Consider the following 17370-nt stretch of genomic DNA (forward strand, 5'->3'; position numbering starts at 1 on the left):
CTGTATTGGAACTAACACCAAAAAACATATTTGGATTTGGATTTTCCTTCAGCAGAAACGCTCAATGCCGAATATCTGAAAGCCAGGAATGTATTAGGATAGAAACATTTGAAGAGTTGATTGACCAAAAAAAGGATATAAATGATAGCCAAATCCGTCTAAAGTCAACATTCCCCGAGCAAGTTAGCCATAAATTGTCTTTTGAGGACAATAAACTCCTTATACAAAATAATTTGATAATTTTGGTACCGATAGCAAGTAGGAAGATATTGACATTTAGGACATTTTCACCTCGTCAGATCATTTACATCTATTATGGCATTAACCACTGTGTTTTATGTTAAGCCCCGTGGTTCTATACGCTGTAAAAGAGGGACGAAAGATACCAAAAGGTCAGTCAAACTCATAAATCGAAAATAAACTGACTAAAAATGAAAGAAGACAAACAGACATATAATAGTACAGAAGAAACAACATAGAAAACTAAAGACTAAGCAACACGAACCCCACCAAATACTCGGGGTGATCTCAGGGGCTCCGGAAGGGTAAGCAGATCCTGCTCCACATGTGGCACCCGTCGTGTTGCTTATGTGATAACAAATCCGGTAAATAGTCTAATTCGGTAGGTCACATTCATGAGAGGGACGGGGATTGTAGTTACGACGTAAGGAACATATCCGATATCATTTGTGAAACGGTTATTCCATAACGGTCAACCAACTCGTGATGGCGTCCGTAAAATTTACGAAGGGATGATTTCAACTTCACCATTTGGAACTCTTGGTTTAATAGCTTCCTTGTGAGCAGCAACCCTCTATCAAGAAAATCATGATAGGAAATGCAAGCACGGGAATATCGTATCAATTGGGAGATATATATCCCGTATGCAGGTGCTGCTGGAATGTTGCTACTTAGAAATGGAAAGTTCACAATTGAAAAGCTGAAATCATCTCTTTTGTCGTAAAGTTTGGTTTTCAACCGACCCTCATTGTCAATTTCTAGATGTAAGTCAAGATATGAGGCCGACTTAATTGTATCTGTAGTATCCTTTATCTCTAGTTCGATGGGATAGATGCGTTCCACATAGTCACCAAATTTTGAATTATTTAGTGACAGAACATCATCTATATAGCAGAATGTAGAGTTAAAGGATATGATCGCTAACTTCTTATCTTTCTTCCTAAGAAGTTCCTGCATGAAGTCAGCCTCATAATAATAAAGAAACAAGTCGGCAAGTAGAGTGGAACAATTTGTTCCCATTGGAATACCGACAGTCTGTTAAAAAACGGACTCCGAACGTAACAAATATCTTGTCAATCAAGAAATCAAGCATCTTGATAATGTCAGTTTCAGAGAATTTTTTGTTTGAATCAGAGTGATCCTTCACAAAGTAGGATTTATCCCTCCCTAAGACAAGATACTTGTATCTACGTTGGCCTTTTTTTTTATGAAGCAAAGTAATACCAACTCTTTCAATTTGTCTTTTAGTTTGGAATGTGAAATACTTGTCTAAAGAGTAGAAAAGTCAAATGTTTTAATACTATTACAAGATGAAAGAGAGTTAGATTGTATGTACTCTAAAAGATCTTTGGAATTTTTAAGTATCCACATCTGAGTCACGCCACCTCTAAAATGGGCAGTTTCACAATAACTTTGAAGCCCGTCTTTGATTGCTGATAAAATAGATGTTAATAATTTAGAAAGAGGTTTCGTGGAGCACTTGGAAGACCCAGCAATATACCGTTGTTTGTAAGGACACTTATGTAGTTTAGGTATCCAATACAGTGATGAAAGATCCAGTTCTTCAACCAGGGTAATTTATATTTGAAATGACAATGGAGTTATAGAGAACTTTTAAACATATTACGACGACGACGGACCAAAGTGAGAGCAAATTGTCATCATGGTCCTTTGATTCGATGAGCTAAAATGAAAGCTCGAAATAGAAAAGAACAAGATGAGTTTCATTGTCGAAAATAAACTGACAACGCCATGGCTAAAAATAAAAAGACAAACAGACGTATAATTGTATCAACCAAAATGCCAAAATCAAACCAATCATCTGTAAAATTTGGTTATTGGAATATAGGTGGCTTATTTTCAAAGGGCATGAATAAAGCAGAGGATCCCCTTTTTCTGAAACATATAGAGAATTACGACATTGTTTTTTTAGTCGAAACTCATGTGGGATATAATTCACAAATACACAATATTGGTAAATTTCATTATCATCCAATATGTAGAAAATTATCAAATAATAACCGTCATTTTGGGGGTATAGCAATTCTACAGAAAAGTCATGTTAAACCTCATGTCAAAATATTGATTAACAGTAATCCAGATTATCAATGGATTAAATTAGAAAAATCCTTTTTTGGATTTAAAAGTGACCTATTTATTTGTGTACTGTACAACCCCCCTGTTACGTCTAAATATACCCAAGAACTCTCTTCTGATGTTTTTGATTGCATAGAAAAAGATATCCTTCAGTATAAAAAAATGGGTGAAATTTTGTTATGTGGAGATTTTAATGCCAGAATAGGCTCTGAAAATGACTTTATAGTAAACGATGATTCAAAATTTACTCCAATTTTTGATACATACCCTACTGACAAAAACATTATGACAAGAAAAAGTCGAGACCAAAAAATTGATCAAAGAGGCAAAGAAGTTTTGGATTTTTGCATTAGTAAACAAATAAGAATTTTAAATGGCAGAGTTCTTGGTGATACATTTGGTAATTTTACTTGCTATACCCCCAATGGTGCAAGTGTGGTTGATTATGTTGCTGTGTCGGAAGAAATTCTTGAAAATGTACTGTATTTTAAAGTATCCAGATTTATTCCCACATTATCTGATTGTCATTGTAAACTTGAGTGGGAATTATCTGCAAAATATTGTGTTCCTGGAGAAAATGATATTCCAATCCAGTTGAAAAATATGACACCTAATTATATCTGGACTGACTGTTCAGCAATAAAATTTCAAGAAACACTTTCTTCAGATACACTACAAAACTACATACTAGAATTCAACAACAGCACAATTCAATTTACTCAGACATCAGTAGATGAAGCATCATCAAAACTTTCAAACATCTTTTTATCAGCAGCAAATCTATCACTTAAACGACCTTTAAAAAAACACACAAACAAACAAAAAAACAAAAAGTGGTTTGACGCAAGTTTACAACAAGCTCGAACTAACTTGCTTAATTATGGAAAAATTTATTCAAGATTTCCATATGATCCAATTATCAAAAATCACTTTTATAAACTGAATCGTGAATACTCCAAACTAAGGAAATATAAATACAAACAATACAAACAATCATTGATTAGTCAGCTGGACTCCTTGCACGAAGAGAATCCAAAACTATATTGGAACTTAATTAATGAACTACAGGAAAAAAATGAAACTAAAAAAAAATGTGGAGTACAACCATCAACTTTGATATCACATTTCCAAAAGTTGTCACAACTGAAAGGTGAATTTCAAAGTAGATATACAGAGCTATGTGAAAAACTAAAACAGTTAGAAAACTCAAAATGTTTCAACGAGTTGGACTCCGTTATCACTGAGTCTGAAATATCCAAAGCCATTTCACACTTAAAATGCAATAAATCATCAGGCTTGGATAACATTAGTAATAATATGATAAAGAATGGACAGACTTTCCTTTTAAAAAGTTTTCAACAGATGTTTAATACTTGTCTGTCTTCAGGTATATACCCAACATCTTGGGCTGAAGGTTATATTACACCAATTTTTAAAAGCAACGATACAAGTGACCCTAACAATTATAGAGGAATAACAATAACAAGTGCAATTGGAAAGCTTTTTAATAGAATATTAAGTCTAAGACTGGACAAATTTCTTCAGGAACATAATATTATACATGATAGTCAAATTGGATTCACAAGGAAAGCCAGAACTGCAGATCATATGTTTATTTTAAACTGTCTTATTAACAAATACTGTAATTCAAAAGAAGGTAGACTGTTTGCCTGTTTTGTTGATTTTCAGAAGGCTTTTGATACTGTTATACATACAGGGATCAAGATTAAACTACTAGATATTGGGGCTGGGTCTTATTTTTATAACATTATTAAAAGTATGTATGAAATTAGCAAATCATGTGTCAAAATTCAAAATCAAGTAAGTGATTTTTTCCCATTAGATATTGGAGTCAAACAAGGTGACAACCTCAGTCCGAATTTATTCAAGATATTCATAAATGATTTGCCCAGATATTTGTCAGATACTAGAGACCCAGTTAATGTCAATGACAAAGATCTACATTGTTTAATGTATGCTGATGATATTGTTTTATTATCTACATCAGCTGAAGGACTACGAGAAAAGCTGGGAATGCTTGATAAATTTTGCAAAGATTGGTGTCTCAATGTGAATACTAATAAGACAAAGGTGCTGATTTTCAACAAGGCAGGCAGACATGTAAAACAGATATTCACATTTCAGAATATAAATCTGGAATGTGTTTCAAAATACAAATACCTAGGTTTATATTTAAGCTCATCTGGTTCATTCAGTTATGCTCAAAATGAACTATACAAAAAATCCCTGAAAGCTCATTTCAAATTAAGGAAAGATCTTTTATCACTTAATCCTGATGTAAAAACAAGTATTCATGTTTTTGACCACACTGTAAAACCTATTTTATTATATGGTAGCGAAATATGGGGGATGTTTAATTCTCTTTCCTCTAAATGTAAGAAGGAAGATATATCTTTTGAAAAATTGTATTCAGGTTTACCCTGTGAGAAACTTCATATAAAATTTTGTAAATTTATACTTGGGGTACACAAGAAAACAACAAATGCTGCAGTGTTATCTGAACTTGGAAGATTTCCAATATATTTTAATATTATAAAAGGAATGTTATTGTACTGGTATAGATTAGAGAATTTAGGTAATAATTTTCCTCTATTAAAAGAGGCATATACACAATCAAAGACACTACATCACATGAATATAACATCATGGTATGGTTCAATAAATGTTGTTTTTAAAATACTTGGTATTGACTATACAAATGCCATAAATGCTCCATTTTGTGAATCCTTATACAAATTTAAGAAATATATACAAACCAAGCTTTCAATATTGTTTATTAGCTGTTGGAAAAAACAAATAGATAAATTTTCAGACAGTAAACTGAAAACCTACCTTTTATATAAAACAAATTTTGGTTTTGAAAAATATCTAACATTGATCAAGAATTTTGAACTTAGAAGAAGTTTTACTAAATTACGTGTATCTTCTCATAGATTACAAATAGAATTAGGTAGATATCAGGGTATTCCCCGAATTAACAGAATATGTAATAAATGTTCTTCCAATACTGTCGAAGATGAGGCTCATTTTCTATTTGATTGTAACAAATTTGAGGATGATAGAAATTGTATGTTAGCTAGTATTGCACAATATAATTCTTATTTTAATCATATGAACAGTCAAAGCAAAATTATCTGGTTATTTAGTGTAGAAAATGTTGAGTTACTTAAAATAATATGTAATTTTATATACAAACATCTTCCTTAGTGAAGATTAGTTAAAGGAAATCTATGTGTGTATATACATTTGATTGGACATAGAAAATTATATTCATCTGAATATCACAAACATACTAGCCGATTAAAAAACAAATAATAATTGTTAAGATATATTATTTATTCAAATGTTCTCTTATATCCTTGAGGCATTGTCCCCTGGTATCAACTGCATTCAAGTTACCTATGATGCTTCCTTGTTTGCTTTTGATACAGGTAGGAAAGAGACATTTACACACATTTTACATGCCTATGGCCCACAAGGTATCGCCCCCTGGTGTCAGCTGCCTTTAGGAAACCATAATGCTTTCCTATTTGCTGCTGACACAGGATGAGTCATGGACATGTTTAATTTCTACTTTCTTTTTGGCTAATTATTATATATTTAATTGATCCAACTTTTTGTGTACTATACATATGTGGATATCTATTTTTCTTTTTTTCTTTTTGGGCTGCTTGTTTGTTATCTATATCAACCACACTTGCAATAAAATGCATTAGTATTAAAAAAAAAACATACTATAGATTCTTTATCTACGTATTCTTTAAGAACTTAAATAGTTCTCGTTTAACTTTTTTTTTTTTTATCTCATTGTTTGTATTGTATTATGAAAAAATTATTGATGTTGTAATGTTTTTGCCCTTTGGGGCCCATAATTGGAAAATAAAATATCTTATCTTATCTTATCTTATCTTATCTAGTACAGAAGAAACAACATAGAAAACTAAAGACTAAGCAACACGAACCCCACCAAATACTCGGGGTGATCCCAGGTGCTCCAGAAGGCACCCGTCGTGTTGCTTATGTTATTACAAATCCGGTAAATAGTCTATTAAGATGATATACAACGTCTGTACCAAGAATCTATACTTCAATCAAGATCATCGTGTTTCATTTGTGTATATAAGTTGAAAAGGTTCAAAAGAACATAACATGTATACACGAAAGGCAACTATAGGCTATCGTTTTAGCTCACGTTTTTTTCGCAACACTTTTGCTTCTAAGATAAAACGCAAGACACAGGCATCGATGAATACCATATATAGTTATATGCATGCATTTTGACAAAGTTTAACATAAGAAGATACTAATAAGCAATGATAAAAGTAATGGCGTGAATAGTACAATTATTAATAATTAATGAACACACACTTTTCGATATGATAGGAAACTACCTATGATTGGGATTGATCTGAAGCTCTTTTCTTGATTTTCCTTTACCAGGAAAGTTCAACCCAAAACAATGTAAGCCAATGATGTATATAATGTCAAAATATTATGAGCTATATGACAAAGAATGTGAAAAGTTTAGCCAAATTCAGCCAGGAAGATATCAATTAGGTGAAAACAGCTAAGATTTAAAACGGGAGTTAACGATAACCTGCAGATGTGAAGCAACATTAGTTAACCGATGTTCAAAATTATCATCAGCCCTTCTTTGTTGACAGGAATTCTCATTAATATGGTTATTATTATGAATTAACTGTTTACAAAACTTTGCTAAGAACTTTCTACCCCAGAAATAGATTACTTTAGTTGAATTTGGCAAACTTTTTGGAATGTTCCTCAATGTTTTCAACCTCGTACTTTATTAGGCCTTTTCACTTTTTTGATGAATCCTTTACAGGGTATACTATTGTTGTCTTTATTTACAGACGAACAACGTGCCTGGCGTACAAAATTCAAATTGTTATATATAATGAGTTCTTTTCGTACAATAAGTCTATTTAAAAGTATATACTAGTCAACGAAAGAAACGATACACGACTTTTTTTTCAAATTAAAGATGAAGTTTCCGTTTATAGGACCAATATTGAAAGTAGTAATACTTGATGACCATGGAAATATAAATCCGTTTAAAAATATGTTTTTTTGCTTTCATGACGTCATTTGGCGAAATTTAACTTTTTTGACAAAATTTACATAAAACGACAATTTTAAAAACAGAAGTTCCAACTAATGATTCCAACCTCTCATTTAAAGGTAAAGACAATGTTTGTCATAAATTCTTTTTTCAAAAATCATACCGTTTCTTCGTTTATTTGTACAGCAATGTTCGCCCCCCCCCCCCCCCCCCCCCAAAAAAAAATAATCGTTAAAATGTTGATTTATCATAGACAGTATGTGTAAAGTGAATTTTTAAAAAAACCGGTAACAATCTTAAAACTTACCCGAAAGGTTCCAAATTTACAGTCTATTGTTTCCATATCTAAATAAACTCATCATAGATACCAGGACTAAATGTATATACGCCAGACGCGCGTTTCGTCCACAAAAGACTCATCAGTGACGCTCGAATCCAAAACAGTAAAAAAGGCCAAATAAAGTACGAAGTTGAAGAGCATTAAAGACCAAAATTCCTAAAAGTTTTGCAAAATACAGCTACGGTTATCAATGCCTGAGGTAGAAAAGCCTTAATATTTCAAAAATTAAAAATTTTGTAAACAGTTAATTTATAAATATAACCATGTCAACGATAATTCATGTCAGCACAAAAGTGCTGACTTCTGGGCTGGTGATATACACTTGGGGAAATAAATCCCCACCAGGAGTGGCATCGACCCAGTGGTTGTAGATAAACTCATCATAGATACCAGGACTACATACCCCAGAAGCGCTTAAGCATTGATTTGAGACGAAGAAAAAAAAATTGTCGAAACTCTCATAGTCTTGAAAAACCACTATAGGGTGTGCATCTACAGTCAAACTAGGATAAGAAATATGTATACCAGTTAAAATGCATTGAAAACGTTTTCGAGTTCAAAGTTTTTCAGATACTAGTACATTTTTTTTCTGTAATTTTACTGATTGTGTCAAATTCCCCATTGTGTATGACTGCGTGTGAATTCGTATGGCGAGTGATGCTTGAATAGCATGAGACCCTTAGTTATTGTTTGTTGTCGTGATTTGACAGGTTTTTTCATTTGAATGTTCAATTTGATTTCGACGCAATTCAAGACTCTTGTTACACGAACATGATCGGCTGGATTTCAATTTTTTAAATGCTATTTTCCCAATCACGTAATATCAAAAAAGAAATTAATGTTTCAAGGTTATGTAATAAAAGTAGCGATTTTATTGTGCCACATATATAAAAATGTTATTTTCGCATTTTATTGTGTTTATTGTACCGTTTGTTTGATAATATTATTGTATAAATCGCCATTATGTAAACAAGTTTTATAACCTTTTCAAGTTTTATTGTCTGATTCTTTAAACACTGTATTGAAGTATTTTAAGTTAGTTGTCATCATGATAATCAACTTTTCGTGTCAGAACTATTATTTTTATGTATATTTTAGTATGATGGTGTGTAAATTAAACGTCTCAGAACAAATGGGTTTGAGTTGACAGCATTAAATAAAATAAAATAAATAAATAAATAATCTTTATTTCAAGAGGATGATCCCATTAGTTGAAACTAATCTTCCTGAGAGTCCTCAAAATAATAATAACATATTTATAAGTACATAGAGTATTATAAAGTTATATTATACACAATATACAATTGTATTTAAATAATAATGAAAAAGCATATTAATTTGCACAATTGATGAAAAATTTGTAACATTTTGTTTTAAAAGATACAAGTGTATTACTCATTTTTATTTCATTTGGTAAACTGTTCCATATTTGAGAACCTGAATATGTAAATGTTTTCTTTAAAAAATTTGTTTTTGGTTTTGGAAGATTTAATAGTTTTTCATCAGCTGAACGTAAGTTATAATTTTGATTATCAGTAAAATGAAAATTTTCTTGTAAATAGTTAGGAACCATACCATTTAATGATTTAAATACAAGTATTGCCTTTTGGTATTGAATGCGTTTTTCCATATTTAACCAGTGTAAACTATTAAACAATAAACTGGATGATGTCATTATGTCAGCTTCTACTATAACCCTAGCAGATTTCTTTAATAACTTATTAAGTTTATTTATTCCACTTTCACAACAGCTTCCCCATATATTGCAACAATAATCAAATAATGGCAGAATATAAGCATTAAAATAGATAATACGTATATGCATAGGTAAATATTTTCTTATCTTTTGTAATAAATTGATTCTGTTTGATATAGTACATGACATTTTATCTATCTGCTGATTCCAACTTAGGTTTTTGTCAATATATAAACCAAGAAGTTTTTCACAATCTACATTTTCTATTTGTTCATTTGAAATATTGATATCTAAACTGTTTCCAGTTGAACAAAGCCTTTGTTTTGAACCAATAATCATTGATTTACACTTTTTGGCATTTAATTTCATACAATTTTGCGAACACCAGTTTTCAATTACATGAATATCATTTTGAAGGTTAGAAGTTAACTGAAGTAAATTATTACCTTTACAATGTAATGTAGAATCATCTGCATATAAATCTATTAATGAATGTTCTATATTAAGTGGTAAATCATTGATATATAAAATAAATAGCAGAGGGCCCAGGATAGAACCTTGTGGTACCCCAGTTATTATGCATTTAGTATTAGACATGACGTTATTGACCTTAACTTGTTGGCTTCGTTCAAACAAGTATGACTTAAACCAGTCTAGTGTACAATTTGAAACATTATAGTATTCAAGTTTTTTCAATAAAATTATGTGATTAACCAGATCAAAAGCTTTCTTTAAATCTAAAAATATAACTCCGTTTATCTCTCCATTATTTATATTTGCTAACCATTCATCTACTAATTTAGTAAGAGCAGTAGTACACGAATGTTTAGGTCTGAAACCTGACTGTGTAGTATTAAGAAGGTCATTACTATTTAAAAATATATACAAACTATTAGCTATATGTCGTTCTATAATTTTTGAGAGACAAGGCAAAACTGCTATTGGTCTATAATTATCAGGATTACAGGCATCGCCACTTTTAAAAATTGGGCAAACTCTTGCAGTTTTAAAAATACTTGGAAATTTACCACTTTTGATGCTTAGATTAAATATATATGTCAAGGCTGGTGCAATGACATCGCTGCACATACTCAAAATATTTGGTCCGACATCATCTAAACCAGTTATGATAATCAACTTTTCGTGTCAGAACTATTATTTTTATGTATATTTTAGTATGATGGTGTGTAAATTAAACGTCTCAGAACAAATGGGTTTGAGTTGACAGCATTGTTTTTGTTATTTAACTATTCACCTTGTTTGACTTTGATTATCTAGTATTCCCATAGCTTATAACTCCTTTCATATACATTACTTGTAGGAATTTAGGTTTTCAATGCTCTTCAACTTCGTACTTAATTTGGACTTTTAAACATTTTTTGATTCGAGCGTCACTGGTGAGTCTTTTGTAGACGAAACGCGAGTCTGGCGTAAATATAAAATTCTAATCCTGGTATCTATGATGAGTTTATTTACAAATGTATGAAAATGTGTGAAAACTGAATTTTCTAATTGGACGGACCTCTGAATTATTGTTAGAAATAGCTTTTACTCGGAAAACTGATTGCCACAAAAATATAATGTTGCAAGAAGATGACGGTCAATTCTTTTTTATTCCCTCTATTAATAGTCCTTAATTACACTTTGGTCAACTATTTAGTTTTCTGGAATACAACCGTATCTATTATGAATTGCAAAATATGTAGCATACCCTCAATACTACAACACAAATACGAAGGAAATCTTCGTATCTGTTTTCTTCTGTGCAATTAGAGAGAAACATCTATGAAAAACTGTCAAAACATACTATTATTTTGTACTTTTCATCTAAAGGGAATTTTAGTGCATGGAATTATCGGCAATGGACATTTGAGCGCATTGACAGGACATTTGAGCGAAAAAAAAAGGACGTTTGAGCGCCAAAGTATAGGACATTTGAGCGCCTAAATTTTAGGACATTTGAGCGAAAATAAGAATAAGCGTAGGACATTTGAGCGAAAACAAGTCTTGGATAGAGAATTGTCTTATTGGCAATCATACCACATTTTCTTACGAATATAGTTCATTAAATGAGGAGTTTACCAACAAAAAGATTAAAACATCTTTTAATTGTAAACAAAGCACTAAAAACAAAGCACTGTCATAAAACATAAAACTCGGCAACGGCATTATTTACAAGTCTGTTCGGGCTTGGAACTTATATCCCAGGCTTCTGACATAAAAATCCCTCGTAATTTCCTGCTGGCAGTATTTCGAATGCAAATCCCGGAGATTCTGTTCCTTCTCCTTTTCTGTTCGGCTCTGCGGTGCATTAAGATTTCAAGTGCCAAGGGACATTTCACTTAATAGATATATATATAAGAATTTTAGAACAAAGAAAATTTGCATAGCCAATGAATTATAGTAGAATTGATTGGTAAATAGAGATCAACTTAGGATTTCACTTACATAAACCAGCCAGAACCGGTCGAATTACTCGGGTGTGAAACACAGGTGCTTGAGGACAGGATCCTGTATGAGCCCCGTATAGTCCCTCCCCCTTATTATCATAAATCTCAGATTTTTCGATATATATCACTTATTTGTACCATATATATACTAATATACCATATTTATACTCTAAATATGCATGTTTACTATCAACGTGAATCTCGACTATAGAGCTACACCACAGGTGCTTGAGGACAGGATCCTGTATGAGCCCCGTATAGTCCCTCCCCCTTATTATCATAAATCTCAGATTTTTCGATATATATCACTTATTTGTACCATATATATACTAATATACCATATTTATACTCTAAATATGCATGTTTACTATCAACGTGAATCTCGACTATAGAGCTACACCACAGGTGCTTGAGGACAGGATCCTGTATGAGCCCCGTATAGTCCCTCCCCCTTATTATCATAAATCTCAGATTTTTCGATATATATCACTTATTTGTACCATATATATACTAATATACCATATTTATACTCTAAATATGCATGTTTACTATCAACGTGAATCTCGACTATAGAGCTTCGCTCTATAGTCGAGATTCACGTTGATAGTAAACATGCATATTTAGAGTATAAATATGGTATATTAGTATATATATGGTACAAATAAGTGATATATATCGAAAAATCTGAGATTTATGATAATAAGGGGGAGGGACTATACGGGGCTCATACAGGATCCTGTCCTCAAGCACCTGTGGTGTGAAATAAAATAAAAAATATTTATAACTAAATCTTACTTTTTTTTCTTACTTTTAAAAAAAAATCTTAATTCGTGTAAAATTATCAGGGAAAATTTCGCTCAAATGTCCTGTCTGAAAACTCAGGTAAGGTTAATATCCCGGCGCTCAAATGTCCTATGAAGTCGGCGCTCAAATGACCCTATGTGCTTTTTTCTTTTTCGCTCAAATGTCCTATGCCCGGAATTATATCTGCCTCTTGCTTTTGTGTACTTATATCTCAATGTGATTCCATGGGCTCAATAGATAATTTTTCTACGTAAAGGTGTAACGATATCGCCTCGTCTTATTAATATTAGTGTTGGGGTTGCGACTAGCTCATGAACAAAAACACGTCTTACGTTCACGACATTTAATGAAAGAGAGAGAGTAAAACAAAAAGGCGTTTCCGGACATCACTTGTACAGTTCCGTAAAACATATAAACTGAATTACACATATATATATATAATATATATCTAAATATATAACATCCCCCGGCAGAAAGAAAATTCCCAATGAATTTTTGCATATGTGGAATTCATACCATAATCAAATAAAATACATGATCAATAATACCAATATATCTTTCTAACTTTCATAATATATAAATTCTCTCAACTTTCAATATATAAAAACAAACAAGTAACTGGTATGGATAACTTTGTGGAATAAGCATCTTGTAACAAATTGCAGAGTACTACATGTATAGAAAATATCTTGTTCGTCATAAACGTGACAGTTAATATCATATGATATAAATACTATGAAATCACCGGAGACCTTACTCTTATTTTGTAGATAAATGCTAAACGTGATAAAATATGCACACTTTCAAAGAGTCTCACACAAAAATACAATATGAGACCAGATCATAAAACTCTCATGCACTCTGAATTTCTCGTGAACCATACTATTCACAGCAATACTACTCAGGTTGTTCGTGATTAACATATAAAAGTCACTGACAGGTATTCATACAATCTCATTTGGTTATCTATGCCTTACTATTCCAATTTCCATGTTTTGGGGGTATTAAACTTATTTCACTAACAATCTGCACTACAGAAAAACAATGTTCATTTCTTAAAATAAAGTGTAGTTTTCTTTATAAAGTTTTGACAATACGATTAAGTCTTTAACTAATCCTTGCAACTTTCGAAATTACAAACAAAAGTTTTATACGATACGCAAAATCCTATATTCGAAATGAAAAAAAAAAACACACAAAAAACCCTTCTTTTAACTACATGTTCTAAAGTCAATGAATTTGCCTTTCAAAAGTAATTTAGGCTAACTGCCTTTAAATTCTAATAAAAGCTTCATTACACAAAAAAAAAAAACATGTTTATCAAACAAAATTATTCATGTTATCAATAATCAATACAAAATATTGCAATAATCATATATGTAAGTGATGCCGGAATGATATAATAAAACATCAATGCATAATAATACAAAATATAAAAGGGAACACACAATAAATGTTCACAATTCTCTTTTCTTTTGCCTCTTGGTCTTCATTTACGGACATCCAGTATAACGGATATCTTACTATGAGATAAATCTCACAAGTAAGTTTGCGAAAGAATAAAAGACAGCATGCAAACACAGATCCGGGACAAATTATTAATATCATGAGTCGATGTTCCAAATTGCGATAAATGTTACGTTGTACATAGCTACTTCATTAAATTTTCATGAGATCAATCTCACAGACAAATAGTAACTTGTGAATATATACAGTTGTATTGCGCATGTAGTCATGAGAAAACTCTCACAGACAAATAGTCTACTTGTGAATATATATATATACAGTTGTATCGCGCATGTACTCATGAGATAAATCTAACGAGTATATAAATGGTGGACGCTAATTAAATAAAGATGATGATATGACAATAAAAATGTTTAAATTTTTGGCGGAGGTCGAGATTTTAATTTGGCCTTTGCTTTCGGTCCAAGCTGATGTTCTTGAAGCCACATAGCGTGTTGGGCTGGTTCACCAACTATATGAGCAAGATACGCTCTTTTTCCATTCATAATTTTGTGCGCTAGAAATCTTTTCACTTTTAACTGACTTGCAGACGTTGATTCGCTAGATACATCAACCTCACTAAAATGAATGAAATTATTATCTTTGAACCTAGCGGGTAATTTCTTAATGCGCTTTGGGCGAGACATGGCTGTACTATTTTCAACAATCAAAATATTGTCTGATTTGCTTGTATTATCAGAATCGGAAGTATTTTCAGATAAATTGTCATAATTGGTGTTCTGGTTGTCCTTAACAGGCGTATTATCCTCATCCATAGATGTATAATCTTGCACTTCAACATCGTCTAGTTTCGTATGAACAGGGTCCATAAAATATTTTGACGGATTTGGTTTTCTCACATACGCAGATTTCAGTCGATTGATATGCACTGACTTTGATAGAATTTTGTTCGTGTGTGGGTCCTTCAGGGTGTACATATGAGGGCTATTTACTGCAGAAATCACATATGGACCGGCAAATTTATTCTTAAATTTTTGTCCTGACCCGGTTGGCTCTTTCAACAAATAAACATAGTCGTTTGCATTAAATGAAATATTTGATATTTTGTCCTTATTTACTCGGTCCATCATTTTAACTTTTGAATTGATAGCATTTTTCTCGACTTCAGTACGTATAATGTTTAATTTTTCACATTGCTGTTTCAGATACGTATGGCAATCTTTAGGTACAGACGAAAAGTCGGTGTCCTTAATATGTAGAGACAACGGAAATTGGGGTCTTTTACCAAACACTATTTCAAAAGGCGAAAATCCAACACTTTGGTTTGGCGTATTGTTCATCGAAAATACTATTCCCGGTAATACGTCCTCCCATGGTTTTCCTTTTACAATAAACGGTGTTAGTCTTTCCGATAAAGTTCTGTGAGGTCTCTCACATGCTCCCAAACAATGATGAACGAAGCTAGGGGTATATTCCTGAATAATATCCAATAAACGACAAACTTCTCGGAAACATTTACCAATAAATTCCGATCCTTGATCACTAACGATAGTTCGACAAACTCCAAATTGCGTGACTAATCTAAAAAGAGCATTTCCAACTGTTAACGGATCAGTGTTAGGTATCGGCTCTGCAAACATGTATTTACTAAATAAGTCAATTGCAGTAAAAATGTAAGAATTGCCACTTCGAGAGACAGGGACGGGTCCATATTGAAGGTCCATTTCCCAAACTTCAAATGGTGCACACGGCGTAGGAAATGACGTAATGGACGCTTTTGTTTTTAGTGTGGTATTTTTCCTGCTTTGACATTCATGACATGAACGAATATAATCAGTTACTTTTTCACTCAAATTCGGAAAATAGTACTGTTCTTGGATTAAATCAAGAGTATTTTGTATACCACAATGTCCACCTAATGTCGAATCATGATGTAATGCAATTATTGTTTTCAATGAAATTTCCGGGACAACTAGCTGAAAATTATTCATTGTTTTTGCACGCACTGATTTCCTATTTCGTGTATGAAATAATATTCCATTGATCAAGTGAAAATTTGGTATTAATAAAAGAAGTCTGCGCGCTTCTTTCTGCAGCTTTGGTAGTTCGTTTCTTTCAAGATACTTAATTAACGGTCTGCAGTTTGTATCATTACGCTGCAATTCATGTATCGACTCTATGCTAAATCCCTTTTCCCGAAAAATGTCAATCGATTTCAAAATATTTACATTTAGATCACTATCAATACCAGTATCAGAGTCTCGTTTGTTGGTATAATTGTTCGTAATTTCATTTTCACTGGTATAAGCAACCTGCGTTTCATTAATGTCAGTAGTTTGCTCAAATATTTTGTCCGAATCCTGTACATTATCACTTGCAGTGCTTTGATTAAATATTTTGTCTGGCTCCTCATTTTGAGAACTTTCAGTGCTTTGATTGAAAAATGTTGCATCACATTGAGAAGTAGCACTATCAGTACTTTGATCAAATATTTGATCCGATTTTGGTAAATTAGTCGACTGAGTGATTTGTTGATAAACTTTTTCAAACTGGTTCAACTGATCAGAAATCGATATTTGAGTATGCTTTGAGTCACAATCGGTCAGTTTATTCAAAGGTTCTGATTTTTTCACTACTTTATATTTCTTTCGTGGGTAAAGTTGTATCGTTTTTCGCGGTTTACGTTTCTTTGCTACACGTGCAAACTGTTGATCAATGTCTTCAGTGTCGGCATCATATTCATTTTGTGCCTGTAACAATACATTTTTGCGTGGAACACTATTATCGACGGTGTACATCGGAACTGGCGCAGGCAGACAAATATTGTTCAATTGTAAATTTTTACTGTCGCTAGTATCCGAGTCATGTACTAAAGTGGTCAATTGAATACCTCCTGGAACAATTATTTGACCTGTATTTTCCGGTTCATATGGGAAGTACGGATCTTGCTCGTCTGGACTTTCAAAGCCATTATTAGTCTCTTGCGTGCATCGTGACAAAGCATCCGGAACTTGCATTTCCCTCGCAGGTTTGTATTGAATTTCAAAATTATATTGCTGCAAAATAGCAATCCATCGCTCATAAATGGCGCCTTTCAGTTGGTTGCTAAATAGCGGTTTCAACGCTTGGTGGTCGCATTCTATAACAAACGGCTGTGTACGTAGGTATGATGAAC

General features: G+C 32.4%; 1 protein-coding gene and 1 long non-coding RNA gene across 2 annotated transcripts; one reads left to right on the forward strand and one right to left on the reverse strand.

Annotated features, from left to right (window-relative positions):
• Positions 1–2499: 2499 nt before the first annotated feature.
• LOC139489930 (uncharacterized) lies at positions 2500–5908 on the forward strand. The gene is made up of 2 exons (XM_071276775.1): positions 2500–4933; positions 5790–5908. The coding sequence occupies exons 1-2, from the start codon at positions 2500–2502 to the stop codon at positions 5906–5908; spliced, it is 2553 nt and encodes an 850-aa protein (XP_071132876.1).
• Positions 5909–11852: 5944 nt separating this feature from the next.
• Positions 11853–12899, reverse strand: LOC139490297 (uncharacterized). Its single transcript, XR_011656270.1, has 2 exons — positions 12675–12899; positions 11853–11949 (listed from the first exon to the last, which is right to left on the reverse strand). It is a non-coding gene; the product is annotated as an uncharacterized lncRNA (long non-coding RNA).
• Positions 12900–17370: the final 4471 nt, after the last annotated feature.

Source organism: Mytilus edulis, chromosome 9 (assembly GCF_963676685.1).
Source record: "Mytilus edulis chromosome 9, xbMytEdul2.2, whole genome shotgun sequence".
Lineage (NCBI taxonomy): Eukaryota > Metazoa > Mollusca > Bivalvia > Mytilida > Mytilidae > Mytilus > Mytilus edulis.